Source organism: Oncorhynchus masou, chromosome 12 (genome assembly GCF_036934945.1).
Source record: "Oncorhynchus masou masou isolate Uvic2021 chromosome 12, UVic_Omas_1.1, whole genome shotgun sequence".
Taxonomy (NCBI): domain Eukaryota; kingdom Metazoa; phylum Chordata; class Actinopteri; order Salmoniformes; family Salmonidae; genus Oncorhynchus; species Oncorhynchus masou.
In genome coordinates this window covers 68285195-68307652 of record NC_088223.1, presented here as the reverse complement: position 1 = coordinate 68307652, position 22458 = coordinate 68285195, and the positions used below count along the sequence as shown (strand labels likewise).

General features: G+C 43.2%; 1 protein-coding gene across 1 annotated transcript in view; it reads left to right on the top strand.

The window, feature by feature from the left end:
• LOC135550715 (polypeptide N-acetylgalactosaminyltransferase 10-like) overlaps positions 1-22458 on the top strand; it is a 104108-nt gene that overhangs the window by 74900 nt on the left and 6750 nt on the right. The window contains exons 7-8 of the mRNA XM_064981765.1: positions 2064-2181; positions 11763-11870. Of these exons, the coding sequence (XP_064837837.1) occupies positions 2064-2181; positions 11763-11870 (226 nt within the window). The remainder of the gene's footprint in view (positions 1-2063; positions 2182-11762; positions 11871-22458) is intronic.

Below are 22458 nucleotides of genomic sequence, written 5' to 3'. Positions count from 1 at the left end.
CGTGGGGGGGGGGGTGCAAATAGTCTGGGTAGCCTTTTGATTAGCAGTTCAGGAGTCTTATGGCTTGGGGGTAGAAGCTGTTTAGAAGCCTCTTGGACCTAGACTTGGCGCTCCGGTACCACTTGCCTTGCTGTAGCAGAGAGAACAGTCTATGACTAGGGTGGCTGGAGTCTTTGGACCCATGCCAAATCTTTTCAGTCTCCCGAGGGGGAATAAGTTTTATTGTGCCCTCTTCACAACTGTCTTGGTGTGGTGTGCTTGGACCATGTTAGTTTGTTGGTGATATGGACGCCAAGGAAACTCTCAACCTGCTCCACTACAGCCCCGTCAATGAGAATTGGGGCTTGCTTGGTACTCCTTTTCCTTTAGTCCACAATCATCTCCTTTGTCTTAATCACATTGAGGGAGAGGTTGTTGTCCTGGCACAACACGGTCAGGTCTCTGACCTCCTCCCTATAGGTTGTCTCATCGTTGTCAGTGATCACTGTTGTGTCATCAGCAAACTTAATGATGATGTTGGAGTCGTGCCGGGCCGTGCAGTCATGAGTGAACAGAGGTTACAGGAGGGGACTGGGCATTCACCCCTAAGGGTCACCCGTGTTGAGGATCAGCATGGCGGATGTGTTGTTACCTACCCTTACCACCTGGGGGCGGTCCATCAGGAAGTCCAGGATCCAGTTGCAGAGGGAGGTGTTTATGTCCCAGGATCCTTAGTACCTTCAAAGCTCATCACTAAGCTATGGTATTGAACGCGGAGTTAATGAATAGCATTCTCACATAGGTGTTCCTTTTGTCCAGGTGTGAAAGGGCAGTGTGGAGTGCAATTTGAGATTGCATCATCTGTGGATCTGTTGGCGCGGTATACAAATTGGAGTGGATCTAGGGTTTCTGGGATAATGGTGTTGTGAGCCATGACCAGCCTTTCAATGCATTTCATGGCTACAGATATGAGTGCTACGGGTCGGTAGTCATTTAGGCAGGTTACCTTAGTGTTCTTGGGCACAGGGACTATGGTGGTCAGATTGAAACATGTTGGTATTACAGACTCAGATAGGGAGAAGTTGAAAATGTCAGTGAAGACACTTTCCGGATGGTCAGCGCATGCTCAGAGTACACGTCCTGGTAATCCGTCTGCCCCAGTGCCTTGTGAATATTGACCTGTTTAAAGGTCTTCCTCACATCGGCTGCGGAGAGCTTAATCACACGGTCATCCGGAACAGCTGATGCTCTCATGCGTGTTTCAGTGTGATTTGCCTAAGCGAGCATAGAAGTTATTTAGCTCGTCTGGTAGGCTTGTGTCGCTGGGCAGCTCTTGGCTGTGCTTCCCTTTGTGGTCTGTAGTAGTGCAAACCCTGCCACATCCGACGCTCGTCGGATCCGGTGTAGTACGATTCAATCTTAGTCCTGTATTGACACTTTGCCTGTTTGATGGTTCGTCGCAGGGCATAGTGGGATTTCTTATAAGCTTCCGGGTTAGAGGCCCGCTCCTTGAAAGCGGCAGCTCTACCCTTTAGCTCAGTGCGAATGTTGCCTGTGATCCATGGCTTCTGGTTGGCATATGTACGTACAGTCACTGTGGGGAAGACGTCCTCGATGCAGGCTATGTCCTGATTTTCATTGAGCAACTACTTGAGGGAAACTATCCTACTGTACAGTGAAAATTTAGTTTTATTATGTGTTTAACATTATGAGTTGAGTATGATGCTTATTATGCCAGTCAGGTTCCGCCGTGGCGTTGATGGTTTAATTGTTTCTGTGTTCAGAGAACCCCCGGGTAAGCCTACAGTTAACTTCCAAATTGATGAGTCTGGTTGAGTAATAAAGCCTTCAACTCGCACAAACAGTCTATAAAGACGGTTATAAACCGCTGGCCTGCCATAGCAGTCACCTTTCCACACTGACTTACATGTTTTTGATTTATCCTTCATGAGAATTAATATCTTCCTGTCATTTTGGCTGGTCTGAAGCCAGTGATTGAGTGAGGGACAATGTCATCATGTTGAGGTATGAGTGTGACATGTATTGGTGTTGTCTTACACCCCACCCCCCTTTTTGTCCATCAGGTCTCCTGTGATGGCTGGCGGACTCTTTGCCGTGGACAGGAAGTGGTTCTGGGAGTTGGGAGGATATGACACGGGACTGGAGATCTGGGGAGGAGAGCAGTACGAAATCTCTTTCAAGGTAAAACACCACAATGACAATGGACACTAAGATGGCAAAGTTGTTTTTGGGAAGATGCCCTTATTGACTTACAGTAGTGTTCTTTGATCTTTAGTCCTGGAGATACACAGGAGGTTCAGGCTTTTGTTCCAGCCCAGTACTACTGTAACACTTCATAATAAAGGGCCTGATAATAATTTGCCCGATAGGTGCAGTGAAATGTTGTTTTACAGGGTCAGCCATAGTACTACAGCACCCTTGGAGCGTATTAGGGTTAAGTACCTTGCTCAAGGGCACATCGACACATTTTACACCTTGTTGGCTCAGGTATTCCAATCAGTGACCTTTCAGTTGCTTGCCCAATGCGCTAACCGCTGAGTCAGGTGTGTCAGTGCTGGGAGGAAACAAAGGTTTGCACACCCCGATTGACGAACCGTCACACCATCAACAAGCTGAAGCCACCGCTGCCAAGTTTTTATCAGAAACCCATTAACTAACTAGCTTTAAGGCAATGGTGGAAGTTGGTATTCAGATTTCACCTCATGTTTCAATCATTCTGGTTCAAATCCGCTCTGCTGCTCGGAGAACTCCTACATCCATCATACTCAGAAACCATATTAGATTATGCTTTAGAGTTCTGCCTCACTATGAATTATTCCATAGGATAGCCATTTATTATGCGGACTCTTGCTGCATGTAAAGCACTAGTCTCTCCACTGTCTCAACTCCAGCCCTCCCTTTCCCCTTTGGAGCTAAAGTTTTTTGGAAAGCTCATCAAAATAATTAAATTGTGGTTTTAAAACCACAAGGCTCTTACAGACTCACTTATATTCAGCTCACTGATACTGCCAGTGTTCGTAAAAGTCAGCAGAAAGTTGAAGTGGCACTCCTCTGCTTGGCTAAATACTGCATTAGAACATGAAAACCTAGGTAACGTTTGGGGAGCAGATCAACCCATCCTCTCATCAAATTAGAGGTTGATTTGCCATCTGGGCCCTTGACAGGTCTCAGCCCTGGTCTGGATATAGGAGTCCAAAATGTTAGAAGCAACCCTTCATTTAGATAATTCTGGAGCCTTTTACCAATGTAATGCTGTCTCTCTCAACTGTTGGAATTCAGAGAGAAGAGGATAATAAAACCATGGCCAAGACCAGAGAATATTCGGTTCATTGCTGTCAGATAATACTATGGTATCACAGGCAGTGAATTTCTTAGTAAGTTGTATTTTGAAACTTTCTAAGCTACATCAGGGTTTTTGTTTGGTAGATCTTCTGAATTATGTACAGTTGAAGTCGGAAGTTTACATACACTTAGGTTGGAGTCATTAAAACAAGTTTTTCAACCACTCCACACATTTGTTGTTAACAAACTATAGTTTTGGCAAGTCTGTTAGGACATCTACTTTGTGCATGACGCAAGTCATTTTTCCAACAATTGTTTACAGACAGATCATTTCACTAATAATTCACTGTATCACAATTCCAGTGGGTCAGAAGTTTACATACACTAACTTGACTATGCCTTTAAACAGATTTGAAAATTCCAGAAAATTATATCATGGCTTTAGAAGCTTCTGATTGACATCATTTGAGTCAATTGGAGGTGTACCTGTGGATGTATTTCAAGGCCTACCTTCAAACTCAGTGCCTCTTTGCTTGACATGGGAAAAGCAAAAGAAATCAGCCAAGCCCTCAGAAAACAAATTGTAGACCTCCACAAGTCTGGTTCATCCTTGGGAACAATTTCCAAACGTCTGAAGGTACCGCATTCATCTGTACAAACAATAGTACGCAAGTATAAACACCATGGACCATGCAGCCGTCATACTGCTCAGGAAGGATGCGCGTTCTGTCTCCTAGAGATGCGTTCTGTCTCTGTCGAAAAGTGCAAATTAATCTCAGAACAACAGCAAATGATCTTGTGAAGATGCTGGAGGAAACAGGTACAAAAGTCTCTATATCCACAGTACAACAAGTCCTATATTGACATAACCTGAAAGGCCGCTCAGCAAAGAAGAAGCCACTGCAACAAAAGCGCCATAAAAGAGATTGTACTTTTTGGAGAAATGTCCTCTGGTCTGATGAAACAAAATAGAACTGTTTGACCATAATGACCATTGTTATGTTTGGAGGAAAAAGGGGGATGCTTGCAGATGAAGAAAACCATCCCAACCGTGAAGCACGGGGGTTGCAGCATCATGTTGTGGAGGTGCTTTGCTGCAGGAGAGACTTCACAAAATAGATGGCATCATGAGGAGGAAAATGATGTGGATATATTGAAGCAACATCTCAAGACATCAGTCAGGAAGTTAAAGCTTGGTCGCAAATGGGTCTTCCAAATGGACAAAGACCCTAAGCATACTTACAAAGTTGTGGCAAAATGGCTTAAGGACAACAAAGTCAATGTATTGGAGTGGGCATCACAAAGCCCTGGCCTCAATCCTATAGAACATTTTTGGGCAGAACTGAAAAGGCGTGTGCGAGCAAGGAGGCCTGCAAACCCGACTCAGTTACACCAGCTCTGTCAGGAGGAATGGGCCAAAATCTACCCAAATTATTGTGGGAAGCTTGTGGAAGGCTCTCCGAAACATTTGACCCAAGTTAAACAAACAATTTAAAGGCAATGCTACAAAATACTAATTGAGTTTTTGTAAACATCTGACCCACTGGGAATGTGATGAAAGAAATATAAGCTGGTAATAAATCATTCTCTCTACTATTATTCTGACATTTCACATTCGTAAAATAAAGTGGTGATCCTAACTGACCTAAAACAGGGATTTTTTACTAAGATTAAATGTCAGGAATTGTGAAAAACTGAGTTTAAATGTATTTGGCTAAGGTGTATGTAACTTCTGACTTCAACTGTATCTACTGTTGCTAATTGGAATCCTGAGGTGTTTTTCTGATACTGTAGGTATGGTTGTTTTATCTAAAACCAAAGACAAGGGTGAGGTAACCACAAAATTAAAATAACTCTGAATAGCGTTTTATGTTTGCAAAACCCACCCCTCAGTTGACGAACATATATACAGTGGGGAGAACAATTATTTGATACACTGCCGATTTTGCAGGTTTTCCTACTTACAAAGCATGTAGAGGTCTGTAATTTTTGTCATAGGTGCACTTCAACTGTGAGAGACAGAATCTAAAATCCAGAAAATCACATTGTATGATTTTTAAGTAATTACTTAGCATTTTATTGCATGACACAAGTATTTGATACATCAGAAAAGCAGAACTTAATATTTGGTACAGAAATCTTTGTTTGCAATTAGAGATCATACATTTCCTGTAGTTCTTGACCAGGTTTGTCCACACTGCAGCAGGGATTTTGGCCCACTCCTCCATACAGACCTTCTCCAGATCCTTCAGGTTTCGGGGCTGTCGCTGGGCAATACGGACTTTCAGCTCCCTCCAAAGATGTTCTTTTGGGTTCATGTTTGGAGACTGGCTAGGCCACTCCAGGACCTTGAGATGCTTCTTACGGGGCCTTAGTTGCCCTGGCTGTGTGTTTCGGGATGGCCATTGGCAAACTTCAGATGGGCCTGGACATGCGCTGGCTTGAGCAGGGGGACCTTGCGTGCGCTGCAGGATTTTAATCCATGATGGCGTAGTGTGTTACTAATGGTTTTCTTTGAGACTGTGGTCCCAGCTCTCTTCAGGTCATTGACCAGGTCCTGCCGTGTACTTCTGGGCTGATCCCTCACCTTCCTCATGATCATTGATGCCCCACGAGGTGAGATCTTGCATGGAGCCCCAGACCGAGGGTGATTGACCGTCATCTTGAACTTCTTCCATTTTCTAATAATTGCGCCAACAGCAGTTGCCTTCTCACCAAGCTGCTTGCCTATTGTCCTGTAGCCCATCCCAGCCATGTGCAGGTCTACAATTTTATCCCCAATGTTCTTACACAGCTCTCTGGTCTTGGCCATTGTGGAGAGGTTGGAGTCTGTTTGATTGAGTGTGTGGACAGGTAACGAGTTCAAACAGGTGCAGTTAATACAGGTAATGAGTGGAGAACAGGAGGGCTTCTTAAAGAAAAACTAACAGATCTGTGCGAGCCGGAATTCTTACTGGTGGGTAGGTGATCAAATACTTATGTCATGCAATAAAATGCAAATTAATTACTTAAAAATCATACAATGTGATTTTCTGGATTTTTGTTTTCGTTTCCACTCTCACAGTTGAAGTGTACCTACGATAAAAATTACAGACCTCTACATGCTTTGTAAGTAGGAAAACCTGCAAAATCGGCAGTGTATCAAATACTTGTTCTCCCCACTGTATGTTAGGCCCCGATGTGGGCAGAGAGAGAATGAGGTGTGCCTTATTAAAGATCATTGACTGTAGTGTGTGATAGGTTCTGTATTATCGGCTGCCACCCTGCTCTGTATCACAGGGGTTTTAGAGGTCATTAGTAGAGGTGGAGGGATCAGCAGTTCTGCACTCTAATCCACTGGCAGCACTCTGCTAGAACTCTTGATCCACTTTCTCAACAAAAAAAAAAACAGAAATATCTTATTTACATAAGTATTCAGACACTTTACTATGAGACTCGAAATTGAGATCCGGTGCATCCTCCTTCCAATGACACACAATACCCCGTAATGACAAATACTTATTTACACAAGTATTCCGACCCTTTTCTATGAGACTCTCAATTGAGCTCAGGTGCATCCTGTTTCCATTGATCATCCTTGAGATATTTCTACAACTTGATTGAAGTCCACCTGTATTAAATTCAATTGATTGGACACGATTTGGAAAGGCACACTTCTGTCTATGTACTTCTGTCTGTAAAAGGTCCCACAGTTGACAGTGCATGTCACCGCATAAACCAAGCCATGAGTTCAAATGAATTGTCTGTAGAGCTCCGAGCCAGGATTGTGTCGAGGCACAGATCTGGGGAAGAGTCCCCAAGAACACAGTGCCCTCCATCATTCTTAAATGAAGAAATTTAGAACCACCAAGACTCTTCCTAGAGCTGACTGCCCGGCCATTCTGAGCAATCAGGGGAGAAGGGTGTTGGTCAAGGAAATGACCAAGAACCCGATGGTCACGCTGGCAGAGCTCTAGACTTCCTTTGTGGAGATGGGAGAGCCTTCCAGAAAGACAACCATCTCTGCAGCACTCCACCAATCAGGCCTTTATGGTCGAAGGCACTCCTCAATAAAAGGCACATGACAGCCCGCTTGGACTGTGCCAAAAGGCACCTAAAGGATTCTCAGACCATGAGAAACAAGATTTTCTGGTCTGATAAAAACATGATTAAACTATTTGGCCTGAATGCCAAGCGTCACGTTTGGAGGAAACCTGGCACCATCCCTACAGTGAAGCATGGTGGTGGCAGCATCATGCTGTGAGGATGTTTTTCAGTGGCAGGGGCAGGAAGACTAGTCAGGATCGAGGCAAAGATGAACGGAGCAAAGTACATAGAGATCCTTCTCCAGAGCTCTCAGGACCTCAGACTGCGGCGACGGTTCACCTTCCAAAAGGACAATGACTCTAAGCATACAGCCAAGACAACGCAGGAGTGGCTTTGGGACAAGTCTCTAAATGTCCTTGAGGGGTCCAGCCAGAGCCCGGACTTGAACCCGATCAAACATCTCTGAGAGACCTGAAAACAGCTGTGCAGCGACGCAACGCTCCCCATCCAACCTGACAGAGCTTGAGAGGTTCTGCAGAGAAGGGGAGAAACTCTCCAAATACAGGTGTGCCAAGCTTGTATCGTCATACCCAAGAAGACTTGAGGCTGTAGTCGGTGCCAAAGGTGCTTCATCAAAGTACTGAGTAAAGGGTTTGAATACTTATGGAAACATGATATTTCTGGTTTTTTTTTTTAAATATACCTGTTTTAAACCTATTTCTGGGGTTTATAAAAATATACCTGTTCTAAACCTGTTTTTGATTGGTCATTATGGGGTCTTGTTTATAATTGAGGGGCAAAAAAACGATTTCATCAATTTTAGAATAAGGCTAAAATGTAACAATGTGGAAAAAGTCAAGGGGTCTGAATACTTTCCGAAGAGACTGTATGTTGTATTCCCCTGATATTTAAGGTTGTAATTGGGGGTACGCTAATCTGATCCCAGATCTGTGGTTAAAGAGAATGTGTATATAGTATAATGCCAACACCAGTATGTGGCTCTGGATACTGCCACATCTTGCCGTCTAATTAGCCTACCACCTGACAGAGACATACAAAATGTGTAATTGATTACTTACCCAACCTTAATTTCAAAATCTTTTTATTTATTTGATGTCCTTGAGTGATTCAAAGTATCAGAGTAATTGCAGAAGATGCAGAGTATTTTGGCATCATCTCTAACTCATTGCCGCTCTGCCAAAATGTCCCGTTGTGGGTTAATCACAGCTCCACAGTCGTACTAGTGACCTCATTCCAGGGTCAATCAGTAGGCGTATCCCCTCCTCAGCCTGGCCTCCAGAGCCTCTACTGTGTGTGACATCTGTGTGATGTGTGTGTGCACATGTACACTTGCATGATTACGTGCCTCCTTCCATGCCTCTACAAGTTGTGATGTATATTTAATGCTCTGTTGGCCTTCTCCGTGAACACCAGGACTCACCTGCCCAACCTCAGACGCCATTAAACATTCATCTGGCAGTAGCCCATCTAACAAGGAACCTTAGTCAGCAAAAACTACACAAAGTATTTCCTCCCTTTCTTGCTCTTCCCCTCGCTTTTACTCTGTTATGCCCTCTTCCTTTCTGTGTTTCTCTTTCTCTACACTTGTCTTTTGTCCTCCATTTTCTTTCTTTCTTCGTTAATAAACCAATTAGGCACATTTGGGCAGTCTTGATACAACAGATATGCAATGGTTCATTGGATCCATCTTAAACTTTGCACATACACTACTGCCATCTAGTGGCCAAAATCTAAATTGTGCCTGGGCTCGAATCATACATTATGGCCTTTCAAAGTTGATGGTTTTTTCTTTGTAATATATTTGACCAGATCTAATGTGTTATATTCTCCTACATTAATTTCACATTTCCACAAACTTTAAAGTGTTTAATTTCAAATGGTATCAATAATATGCATATCCTTGCTTCAGGTCCTGAGCTACAGGCAGTTAGTTACATTTGGGTATGTCATTTTAAGCAACAACAAAAACAATTTTTAAAGGGACGGATCCTTGAGGTTTTTTAAGTGAGAATACTTTTGAGGCACACACAAATGGAGGATTACAAATCAGAATGAGGAGTTTCCACGTGATGGTGCCTCCGACAACCTCTTGTCCCTTTCAGGCCTGCAGCACAAAGTTCACAGAAGACTTGTTTTGGCCCATGGCTCAAAGCTTTCACCTAACCCAGAAGAGTCAACCTGAAGTATGTCACATTCACACAGTGACATTTCAGGCCTGCCTTTAGCATCATGCTGTCTTCTACTGTCAGGTTTTTCCTTCCTTCTTAGTCATATGTCTGTCCAAAGAGGCCGATGAGACATTTATAATAGTCTTGTTCTCTGTGTAGTGATGTCACTGTATAGCTATTGTGCCTCCCTGCTACCTTTATCCGTCATCCCTCTTAGAGAACAACCGATAATCGTCCGAGACGATATATCAGGCTGATATTGGACTTTTCTAGTCTATCGGCTGTCGGCCCTTCTATCGGCTTTGCCGATAGTCCCTCTACGCAGCAAAGCTGCTACTATGCCAGCCGCCACTCATCGCCTGAGCCATGAGCACTGAACAATGCCAAGGAATGTCTTGGTGGGAAAATCAGCAGCAGCAAACTAGCTCATTCTCCAACAGACACGTGCAGTATTAAGAAAATAATGAATTGGCACAGTGACCAAAATCAAACTCCTGTTGCAAATATTAGTTTAGTTAATTCACTAATAAATAAAGCTTATGTTGACATGTCTGAACATGCATGCAATAAGCAAGCTAGCTAAGCAGATAGCTATGTTACCTTTTAGCGAAGATTACGATAACTAATCCGTTCATCTGCGGTGTTAGTTTGCTAGCTATATTAGCTACTATGCCATGGTGCTGAGATATCAGATAGGAGCTAATAACCAACATAGCTAGCTAACATTAGCTGGTTATCATTCTGCACATGCATCATGTTCGGGAACGAGCAATCTGACTTGCGATGTAATGTTATCTATTTACTGGTGTGCTGATCTGACCAACTGCAATCGTATCTGTAAATTCACGGTTGCAAGTCGGATTAGATGATTGTCGTAATAGGGAAAGGAGAAACCGTTTTAAAATGCCTAAATAAATGTTGGCCATGAAGCTTGCCAGCTTGTAATCATAAAAAAACATAAATTCATTAGTTACCTAGGTTTCATTCAGCCATTCCTATGGGGAAAGAATAGGGTTTTGGGATAACCGTTGAAAATTGGGTCTGGGGTTAAAACAGGCTTAGAAGATCTTATACGTTTTGTTCTATGACATATCAGTCAATTTAACAATACATTTATGAATTATAAAGCCTTTGTGCTTTTTTGGATTACATACATTTTTTTAAATTCACAAAGAGATGTTGGCGGATGAAGATTATCTCATAGAGCAAAATGTGTAATTTTCCCATAGGCATTGTCCAACAAATGTTTCCTACCCTCCCTCTCCTTGTTAGATATTATGCACATTTATGGCTTGGTAGCAAATGTCATCGCTGTTGAGCTAGTTCTCATAGTAATTGTAAATGGCACCAAGTGATATGAGCGATGAAGGGCGATGTGTAAAAAAGGGAGCTGAGTTAAAGCCTCTCTATCCAATCGTAGCAGTACGATCAAGTTACAACCCGCCCATTTCTTGGCAAATGTCTAAACTAGCCAATTGAGTTGTTTCGAATTTTGTCCTGGCAACTGAGATGTTTAGGGGTGTGTCCTGACAGCTGGAAAAATATACCTTTTCCCGATCACAAATCATGTTACGTAGGAGCTATTTGAATTGAAAAGATGTTATTTTATATTCTCAAACAGCAGTGCCTATATGTCCTTCCATACAGGCGTGACATCCTGGAGTGATGCTTCTATGCAAATGTTGTTGATCATTAGGCTAATGTAAGTCCCAAATGGAAGGAAAACAGATTGTCGTCTGTAGCACCATAGACTCCACTGATCAGCCTAAACAAGCTCAATCACTCAATCCATACACACACTCCTATTGAATATTCTTTCACCTGTATTGTTTGTAGACCAATGCCATCTTAATTTACCAAGTTTATCAAGATAATTACAATTCAAATAAAAGTATTAACATTATGTTATGTACTTAGATTGGTACAAAAAAAAGAAGTAAAATGTATGGTTTTTGAAATATTATGATATTGAATATCACCCTAAAATATTGGCCATCAGCCTCCTTGACCCCAAAAATCCATATTGGTCTTTCTCCAATTCCTCCATCCCTCCCCCTAGAACCACTCTCTTTCTTCCTCCCTGCTTTCCTAGTACCTGTCAGCCTCTCATGTCCTCATACTGTTTACAGCTGCACACCACAGGCACACACTGACACAGGAGACACACACACTAACACTGCAGTGATGCCCTGACCCCCACACAGCTGGCTGTGTTAAACCTCTCTCCTTCTACCTTGTCCGCCCTCTCTCGCTGTCTCTCCACAGGTGTGGATGTGTGGCGGGCGTATGGAGGACATCCCGTGCTCCAGGGTGGGTCACATCTACAGGAAGTACGTCCCCTACAAGGTCCCTGGCGGGGTCAGCCTGGCTAGGGTGAGTGTTGGTTCCTAGACCCTCCTTTTCCTCTTTTCTCCTCTAGAAAAGGATTTACAAAGAAAAACATACTACAGTATATCATGCAGACCTGCTAACCTGTATGCATTTTGTGTATCATGCACGCAATTTGAGGTTCATGTACGCTGGTACGGTATCAATCTTGCTACTTTGCTAAGTTGAGGCAAGTTTTTTTATTTGTATTTTTTATTAAGCTTACTGCCCTGCTTTTATGTGCACTTGCTCTAATATGTGCAGGATTCTGCCGTGTGTGTATGTGTAGCCTATTTAGCAGGCGGCACATGCTTTGATATCTGTGAGCACATTGACAAGGAAGCGTACAGTGTTGCGGTAGTTCAGTGTGCGCTGTGCGTGGATAGAAGTGAGAGCTTTTCTGCTAATACCGTCCTTCACAGAAAGTTATGTAAACTTAATTAATCGGTATTTGATCTGTCCTTCTTATATTACTGTATGTCAACAGAAGGCTGCTAATGATGTGATAATAGCCTAGTCAGTTCACCAATGACAACAAGGCATATTAAATTAATTGTAGAACTATCTGAGAAGGAAGATTTGATGGACTAGATCAGGTATGGAGATCTGAAACAAGCTCATATATTTAGGCCTAATTCAGTTTTATATTCCAAATACAGTAGACTGCTACATTGCATCCAGTAATTGAATGATTCAGAATTTTTCCCCAAACAAAACTGAGAAGCCAGTTCACATTTTAGATATCCAAGATGGTGTAGCAGTCAGACGTCTTTGTCTAGTCTCGTCCCATGTGTATATATATATTTTTCTTCACGTTCTTTTTAATATTTTTCCTAAACCTCAACTTCAAAATACTCTCCTGCAACCCGCCACACCCAATGTGGTGTGGATTTGTGTTTTATTTTGTTTTTTTAAGTGTTTTATTTACCTCCAGACTTGAATACCTTAACCTCTTACACCTATGGTGGCGCTATTTCATTTTTGGAAGAAAAACGTTCCCGTTTTAAACAAGATATTTTGTCACAAAAAGATGCTCGACTATGCATATAATTGCTACTGTTCGAAAGAAAACACTCTGACGTGTCCAGAAATACAAATATCTTCTCTGTGCGTGCCCTTTAACGTGAGCTTCAGGCAAAACCAAGATGACTTGGCATCCAGGAAATGACAAGGATTTTTGAGGCTCTGTCTTTCATGATCTCCTTATATGGCTGTGAACGCAAGAGGAATGAGTCTGCCCTTTCTGTCGTTTCCCCAAGGTGTCTGCAGCATTGTGACGTATTTGTAGGCAGATCATTGGAAGATTGACCATAAGAGACCACATTTACCACGTGTCCGCCCGGTGTCCTGCGCCGAAATTGGTGCGCAAAAGTCACCTGCCAGTATTTTTCCATGGGGCACAGAGAGAGAAGCAAGCTTCCACGAACTGCATGTCAATGAAGAGATATGTGAAAAAACACCTTGAGGATTGATTCCAAACAACATTTGCCATGTTTCGGTCGATATTATGTAGTTAATCCGGAAAAAGTTTCACGTTGTAGGTGACTGCATTTTCGGTTCGTTTCGGTAGCCAGGCGCAATGTAGAAAACGGAACGATTTCTCCTACACACAGACGCTTTCAGGAAACACTGCGCATCTGGTATGTGGCTGGGAGTCTCCTCATTGAAAGCATCAGAAGCTCTTCAAAGGTAAATGATTTTATTTATTTGGTTATCTGGCTTTTGTGAAAATGTTGCGTGCTACATGCTACACAAAATGCTATGCTAGCTTAGCATACTCTTACACAAATTAGTCAATTTCTATGGTTCAAAAGCATATTTTGAAAATCTGAGATGACAGTGTTGTTAAGAAAAGGCTAAGCTTGAGAGCAAATGCATTATTTTAATTTTATTTGCGATTTTCAGAAATCGTTAACGTTGCGTTATGCTAATGAGCCTGAGGCTTAGTCACAATCCCGGATCCGGGATGGGGAGTTTCAAGAGGTTAACTGAAGCTAGCTAGCTAACTAGCGACCAGCTATCGCCAGTTCGTACAACGCGTTTCAAACCAGAGCATGCCGGACCTATTTTTCTCTCCATATCCCCGAATTCCTACCACAAACTCTGAACCTTTTCATCTAGATCATCACAGCTTGCTAACCGTAACCAGGGTTGGCTACTCCTTGCTAACGTTTCCTAACGTTTCTGTCCTGGAGCTAGCACCAACTAGCCTGGGGCTAACCCCTGCAAGAACAATCTCCCGGCTCACTCCTGTGCTACAATATCCGGACCCCTTCTACTGCCAGTACGGGGCACGGAACCCTGCCGATCCTCTACGACTGGAATAACGACATAATCTGCCCGAGGATTCCAACAGGCCCCTCAGGTGCAACTCCCGCTGAAAACCCATTCTGCTAACCTGCTAGCTACCTAGAGCTTTAAAAACAGACTTAGCCCCATCGCGACGTCCCCCAAAGGCTAACTTGCTAGCCCCGGTCTACTAACTGCTAGCCCCGGCTAACTGCTTGCTTGCCTGCCCCGGTCTGCTAACTGCTAGCCCCTGCTAACTGCTTGCTTGCTAACCCGGTCTGCTAACTGCTAGCTTGTTTAGTCCCGGCCTACTAACTGTTAGCGTGTTAGCATCGGCCTGATAACTGTCTAAATCGCCATGTTCCCAGTCAGCCCAACCACTCACTGGATCCATATGTTCACTTGGATATGCATGCCTCGCTCTAATATCAATATGCCTCGTCCATTACTGTCCTGGTTAGTGATTACTGTCTTATTTCACTGTAGAGCTTCTAGCCCTGCTCAATATGCCTAAACCAACCATGTTGTTCCACCTCCTTAAACGTCTCTAGAGACTATATCTCCCTCATCATTACTCAATGCCTAGGTTTACCTCCAATGTACTCACATCCTACCTTACCTTTGTCTGTACATTATGCCTGTAATCTATGCTATTGTGCCCAGAAACCTGCTCCTTTTACTCTCTGTTCTGAACGTGCTAGACGGCCAGTTCGTATAGCATTTAGCCGTACCCTTATCCTACTTCCCTGTTCTTCTGGTGATGTAGAGGTTAATCCAGGTCCTGCAGTGCCTAGCTCCACTCCCACTCCCCAGGTACTCTCATTTGTTGACTTCTGTAACTGTAAAAGCCTTGGTTTCATGCATGTTAACATTAGAAGCCTACTCCCTAAGTTTGTTTTACTCACTGCTTCAGCACACTCTGCCAACCCGGATGTCTTAGTCGTGTCTGAATCCTGGCTTAGGAAAACTACCAAAAACCTTGAACTCTCCATCACTAACTATAGCATTTTCCATCAAGATAGAACTGCCGAAGGGGGGCAGTGTTGCAATCTACTGCAAAGATAGCCTGCAGAGTTCTGTATTACTATCCAAATCTGTACCCAAACAAATCGAGCTTCTACTTCTAAAAATTCACCTTTCCAGTAACAAGTCTCTCACTGTTGCCGCTTGCTATAGACATCCCAGCTGTGCTCTCGACACCATATGAGAATTGATTGCCCCCCATCTATCTTCTGAGCTCGTGCTACTAGGTGACCTAAACTGGGACGTGCTTAACACTCCGGCCATCCTACAATCCAAGCTTGATGCCCTCAATCTCACACAAATTATCAATGAACCTACCAGGTACAATTCCAAATCCGTAATCACTGGCACCCTCACAGATGTCATCCAACTAACTCACCCTCCAAATACACCTCTGCTCTTTTCAATCAAGATCTCAGCGATCTCTGCCTCATTGCCTGCATCCGTAATGGGTCAGCGGTCAAACGGCTTCCACTCATCACTGTCAAACGCTCCTTAATTAAAACACTTCTGCGAGCAGGCCTTTCTAATTGACCTGGCCAGGGTATCCTAGAATGACATTGACCTCATCCCGTCAGTAGATGATGCCTGGCTATTCTTTAAAAGTGCCTTCCTCACCAGCTTAAATAAACACGCCCCATTCAAAAAATGTAGAACTAGGAATAGATATAGTCCTTGGTTCACTCCAGACCTGTCTGCCCTTGACCAGCACAAAAACATCCTGTGGCGTTCTGCATTAGCATCAAATAGCCCCCGTGATATGCAACTTTTCAGGGAAGTTAGGAACAAATATACACAGGCAGTTAGGAAAGCTAAGGCTAGCTTTTTCAAACAGAAATTTGCATCCTGAAGTACAAACTCAAAAAAAAGTTCTGGGACACTGTAAAGTCCATGGAGAATAAGATCACCTCCTCCCAGCTGCCCACTGCTCTGAGGCTAGGAAACACTGTCACCACCGATAAATCCACTATAATTGAGAATTTCGATAAGCATTTCTCTACGGCTGGCCATGCTTTCCACCTGGCTACTCCTACCCCGGTCAACTGCCCGGCACTCTCCACAGCAACCCGCAAAAGCCCCCACCATTTCTCCTTTCCCCAAATCCAGATAGCTGATGTTCTGAAAGAGCTGCAAAATCTGGACCCCTACAAATCAGCCGGGGATAGACAATCTGGACCCTCTCTTTCTAAAATTATCTGCTGAAATTGTTGCAACTCCTATTACTAGCCTGTTAAACCTCTCTTTCGTATCGTCTGAGATTCCCAAAGATTGGAAAGCTGCCGCGGTCATTCCCCTCTTCAAAGGGGGTGACACTCTAGACCCACACTGCTACAGATCTATATCTATCCTACCCTGTCTTTCTAAGGTCTTCGAAAGCCAAGTTAACAGATTACCGACCATTTCGAATCCCACCGTACCTTCTCCGCTATGCAATCTGGTTTCAGAGTTGGTCATGGGTGCACCTCAGCCACGCTCAAGGTCCTAAACGACATCATAACCGCCATCGATAAGAGACATTACTCTGCAGTCTTATTCATCGACCTGGCCAAGGCTTTCGACTCTGTCAATCACCACATTCTTATTGGCAGAATTGACAGCCTTGGTTTCTCAAATGATTGCCTCGCCTGGTTTACCAACTACTTCTCTGATAGAGTTCTGTGTGTCAAATCGGAGGGCCTGTTGCTGGACCTCTGGCTGTCTCTATAGGGGTGCCACATGGTTCCATTCTCGGGCCGACTCTCTTCTCTGGATACATCAATGATGTTGCTCTTGCTGCTGGTGATTCTCTGGTACACCTCTACGCAGATGACACCATTCTGTATACTTCTGGCCCCTCTTTGGACACTGTGTTAACTAACCTCCAGATGAGCTTCAATGCCATACAACTCTCTTTCCGTGGCCTCCAACTCCTCTTAAACGCAGAGAAAACTAAATGCATGCTCTTCAACCGATCACTGCCCGCACCTGCTCACCTGTCCAGCATCACTACTCTGTACGGCTCTGACTTAGAGTACGGGGACAACTACAAATACCTAGGTGTCTGGTTAGACTGTAAACTCTCCTTCCAGACTCACATTAAATATCTCCAATCCAAAATTAAATCTAGAATTGGCTTCCTATATCGCAACAAAGCATCCTTCTCCTCCTACTCATGCTGCCAAACATACCCTCGTAAAACTGACCATCCTACCGATCCTCGACTTCGGTGATGTCATCTATAAAATAGCCTCCAACACTCTACTCAATAAATTGGATGCAGTCTATCACAGTGCCATCCGTTTTGTCACCAAAGCCCCATATACTACCCACCATTGCAACCTGTACACTCTCGTTGGTTGGCCCTCGCTTCTTTCGCGTCGCCAAACCCACTGGCTACAGGTTATCAACAAGTCTCTGCTAGGTAAAGCCCCGTCTTATCTCAGCTCACTGGTCACCATAGCAGCACCCACTCGTAGCACACGCTCCAGCAGGTATATCTCACTGGTCACCCCCAAAGCCAATTCCTCCTTTGGTCGTCTTTCCTTACAGTTCTCTGCTGCCCATGACTGGAACGAACTGCAAAAATCTTTGAAGCTGGAGACTCATATCTCCCTCACTAGCTTTAAGCACCAGCTGTCAGAGCAGCTCACAGATCACTACACCTGTACATAGACCATCTGTAAACAGCCCATCTATCTACCTACCTCATCCCCATACAGTATTTATTTATTTATCTTGCTCCTTTGCACCCCAGTATCTCTACTTGCACATTCATCTTCTGCACATCTACCATTCCAGTGTTTAATTGCTATATTGTAATTACTTCGCCACCATGGCCTATTTATATCCTTACCTCCCTTATCTTACCTCATTTGCACTCACTGTATATAGACTTTTTGTTTACTTTTGTTCTACTGTATTATTGACTGTTTTGTTTATTCCATGTGTAACTCTGTGTTGTTGTATGTGTCGAATTGCTACGCTTTATCTTGGCCAGGTCTCAGTTGCAAATGAGAACTTGTTCTCAACTAGCCTACCTGATTAAATAAAGGTAAAATAAAAAACATTTTCACAAGACGATCCACATAAAGACACCTATTATAATTATCATTACCCATATTTTAACTTAGGACAATGTGAAGGAGTCATTGAGACCGCCTCAAAATTAATTCAGGCCAACTGTATTGGCTACATTGTTTGATATAATGTAAGACTTGAGGTGTCAAGAAATTGCAGTTACAGGTTTTTCAAACATGCTAAATGCTTCAACTACCTCCCCCCTACCTGACCTTAGGCCAGGTCAGAAAGTCATGGGGAGAACCCTGATTTTACATTTAAAGTTATTTCTAGTTAGTTACTGAAAAACACCCATAACCGTCTATAGCAGGGATCATCAACTAGATGATACAAATACAAAGAATTTGTAGAATGTAAATTGACCGGAAGAATCCCAAACAGATATAATATTTGACTAAAACATAATTTTTTCTAACCTTGTTTACGTTTGTATATGATCACGTGTTTCTCTATATGTGTCGGAATACTTGAACAGATTTCCTCAATTAAAATCACTTGGAGATCATTTTCTGCTGTTTTTATGATCTTGTGTCCAGCAAGTGCTTTTTTTGTCGTTAAAAAATGGAATTTTTCTACGAGAACTTGGGGGGGCCAAATAAAACCACCGACGGGCCGCCAGTTGGGGCACCCTGGTCTATAGCATATTATACCTACAGAACCAGTCTTCTACCAAAACCATTATTGGGTCAAAAAAAATGAGCATTTGCCTATAATTTAATCGGTGTGGGTGTCACGTGCCGTCGTGTGGTCCGCGAGTGCCGCCGCAGCTCTGAAGGGGTACTCATACAGATTATTCAAGGTTGGCAGGTCTGTATATGGAACATTTATTGCAGAATTTCTTCTCCGAGGTGTCTAGTAAAGAGAGCTTTCATCTCCTCTGAGTTTCTCTGCAGTAGTTGGATCCTCAATGATACACACACACACACCTTTATATTGCAGCCCCACACCCACTCATCACAGCCATCAGGAATGCTATGACTGAATCGATAGGTGTCCCGCTGTGGGAAGGTGAGGAGGGTTTGACGTGAATGTTGAGTGTGTTCCACAGTCAGCAGTGCAGTGGGAATGAACGATTTAAGAAAGTCCTCTTCATTCTGGTGGTGAACTGATTTAACCTCCTCATGCCTCGCCTGGCGCTGTGTTGTAACAGCTTGGGCATTCAGAAAAAAACGAGACTCGAAATAATAAATGCTCAGCTTTTCTGTTTTTCCCTGCTTTTCTCCACCAAGGTGTCTGTCGTCCTTTGTTCTTGTGATATGGCCCCCTGTCGTTTTTTGTCCCCAAAATGCACAAGGCTAGATAAGTGACCTTGATTAAGAATGCACTGTAAAGAAGCTTAAGAGGTTTGCAAGTACACAATCTTTAGTTCTATGATATCTTTTGATGTTTCTACACTGAATGAGAACTAGACTGAACAAAAATATAAACGCAACATGCAACAATTTTACTGAGTTACAGTTCATATAAGGAAATCGTTCAATTGAGAGAGAAAAATCATTAGACCCTAATCTATGGACTGGGCAGGGGTGCAGCCATGGGTGGACCTTGGAGTGCATAGTCCCACCCACTTGGCAGCCAGGCCCACTCACTTGGCAGCCAGGCCTAATCACTTGGCAGCCAGGCCCACTCACTTGGGAGCCAAGCCCAGCCAATCAGTAGATTTTCAACACAAAAGGGCTTTATTACAGACTGAAATACTCCTCAGCAGGTGACGAAACCGGATGTGGAGGTCCTGGGCTGGCGTGGTTACACGTGGTCTGTAGTTGTGAGGCCGCTTGAATGTACTGCCAAATTCTCTAAAATTATGTTGGATGCAGTTTATGTTCGAGAAATGAACATTCAATTCTCTGGCAACAGCTCGGTGGACATTCCTGCAGTCAGTATGCCAATTGCACGCTCCCTCAAACCTTGAGACATCTGTGACGTTGTGTGACACAACTTCACATTTTAAAGTGCCCTTTTATTGTCCCCAGCAAAAGGTGCACCTGTGTAATGATCATGCTGTTTAATCAGCTTCTTGATATGCCACACCTGTAAGGTGGATGGATTATCTTGGCAAAGGGGAAATGTTCACGAACAGGGATGTAAACAAATGTGCACAAAATTTGAGTGAAATCAGCTTTTTCTGCGTACGGAAAATTTCAGGGATTTTTTTCCCCCCAGCTCATGAAACATGGGACCAACTCTCTTTACATGTTGCATTTTTATATTTTTGTTCAGTATATTTTCACATTCTTCCGAAACCTTTTGGAATACAGCTGAAACTGTCCATTATGTATGCTGATCCCAGCCCAAACCCTGTTTTGGCTTGCAAGGCTGTGTAAGTGAAACCTATTGGCCTGTTCGTTGGCTTACTTTTTGGCTTGTATTCATCCAGCGTGGGAGAATAGCCTCTCAGATGAAGAATGCCTGTTCTGTCTATGAGGGAGAAATGTTAATGACTGTGGATTGGGGTCAGTTGTTAATAATGTATTTCTTCAGAAAGAAGATGCACCAACAAAGACACAAGAACCTTTTCTTAGAAAAGGCCTCCAGTTCAGTCTACAATCTTTCAAATCAGAGGTTCTGTTAGTTGGTAATAGCCAGCTTTTGGTCAAAAATTATAATAAAAATGAAAAGCCAATAAATAAAACTGCCACCAGCTAATTGTCCAGGAGAAGGAAAAAAATCCCATTGCAAAATAATGCATTTTTGCCTATTCATTTATGGACATAACATTTGATGTAAATACATGTGACTCTCCATGTTTATCTGCCTATTTGTTAATTTGCATACTTTTTAAAAGTTAAATCACCACCAATTTAATTCCACAACATTATGCAAATTAACCTATAGACCAATAAGCGTGGCCGGCCAAATGTATTTACATGGACTTGTATGTTAATCAATTAATAGGCTAAAAACCATTATTTTGCAATGGGATTTTTTTTCATCTACTGGACAATTAGCTGGTGCCAGTTTTTTATTTATCGGCACAGCATACAGATGATTTATTTATTTATCTTTCACAGAATGACAAGCTGACCAATAGAATAGGTAACTTTTCTACAATGGGGGTATTAGATTGACATAGGCTAGTGATTTTGCTGTTCGTTACTCGTCTTGTTGGCTGAGGAAAAGTAAATGTGGACAGTTATTTTAACATCTTCAAAGTGTGCATCGGAATTTGGTAAGAAGGACGCATGCCCGTTGCATCCTCAAGTTGCATGTTAAGATTAATAAGAACAATCTAAATGTGATTTTCTGTCATTTATGCACCCAATGCATATGGGTCTGGTTAATATCTCAAATGTCAAATGAAAAGGCTGCCGGTCAAATGTCCTGCGACAAATTTTCCTGCCGGAAACCCTGGTTCAAATGCATACATAATACCTGCATTCATATTAATAGATTTTCTGTAACATGGTGCCGAAAGAATGAAAATGGTGAATGATTGTGAGGTGAATATTGTACCTTAAATAGAAAGTGCCAATTAAGCACAGCTCTGTGTGTTCATCCTGGTTTCACTGTGTTCCTTTTTGAAGTGGAGCTCAGAGAAAATGGTGGAATTCAGAGTTACAGAGGAGGCATGAATTATTGCTGGCCTGTGGCGCTGCTTCTTTTTTGTGCACACGTCGCCTTTTTGCTCTCGCCTCCCCTAAAACTTCCCTGCAGCTGCCTCTTCTAGACCCTGCCCCCCGTCATCAGCACCACCCCAGAGGCACAGCACCCACACCCCCTCCCACACAGCTCCTCATCGCCACTGGCATTCTTCCAGGTGTGCTGATTAACCAGCTCGCCCATCCCTCCCAAACCCAGCCGCCATGCAAGCAGATGGTGCCAGTGAACTTCTCCTCACCTGGAGAGGAGTTAGCCAACAGAGTTTGGCTTAGAGTCGTGCTTTCTGTGCTGCTCAGTATATATATACCCTATAGCAGGAGGATGTGCTCACTAACTGTAACTCCCATCCAAACCTTAGTCTGGCTGTGACTGCCTGGATTCCTAATAGCAGTTATCATTGGCTTTACTCTCTGCTGGTTGTAAGTTTATTTTATCCACTTCTATTAGAAGGGTAATGGTTATGTAAAACGAAACCTCTCCTCAAACCGTCCTTGACTTGAAATGAGGATGTATTTTAAGAGACGAGGCCATCTAGCAGTCAACGAGGCCCCAAAGGACTGGTACCCTGCATCCATCCCCCCTATAGTCATTGTGGAGCAACAGTGCTTTTTCTGTTCTCCCTTGG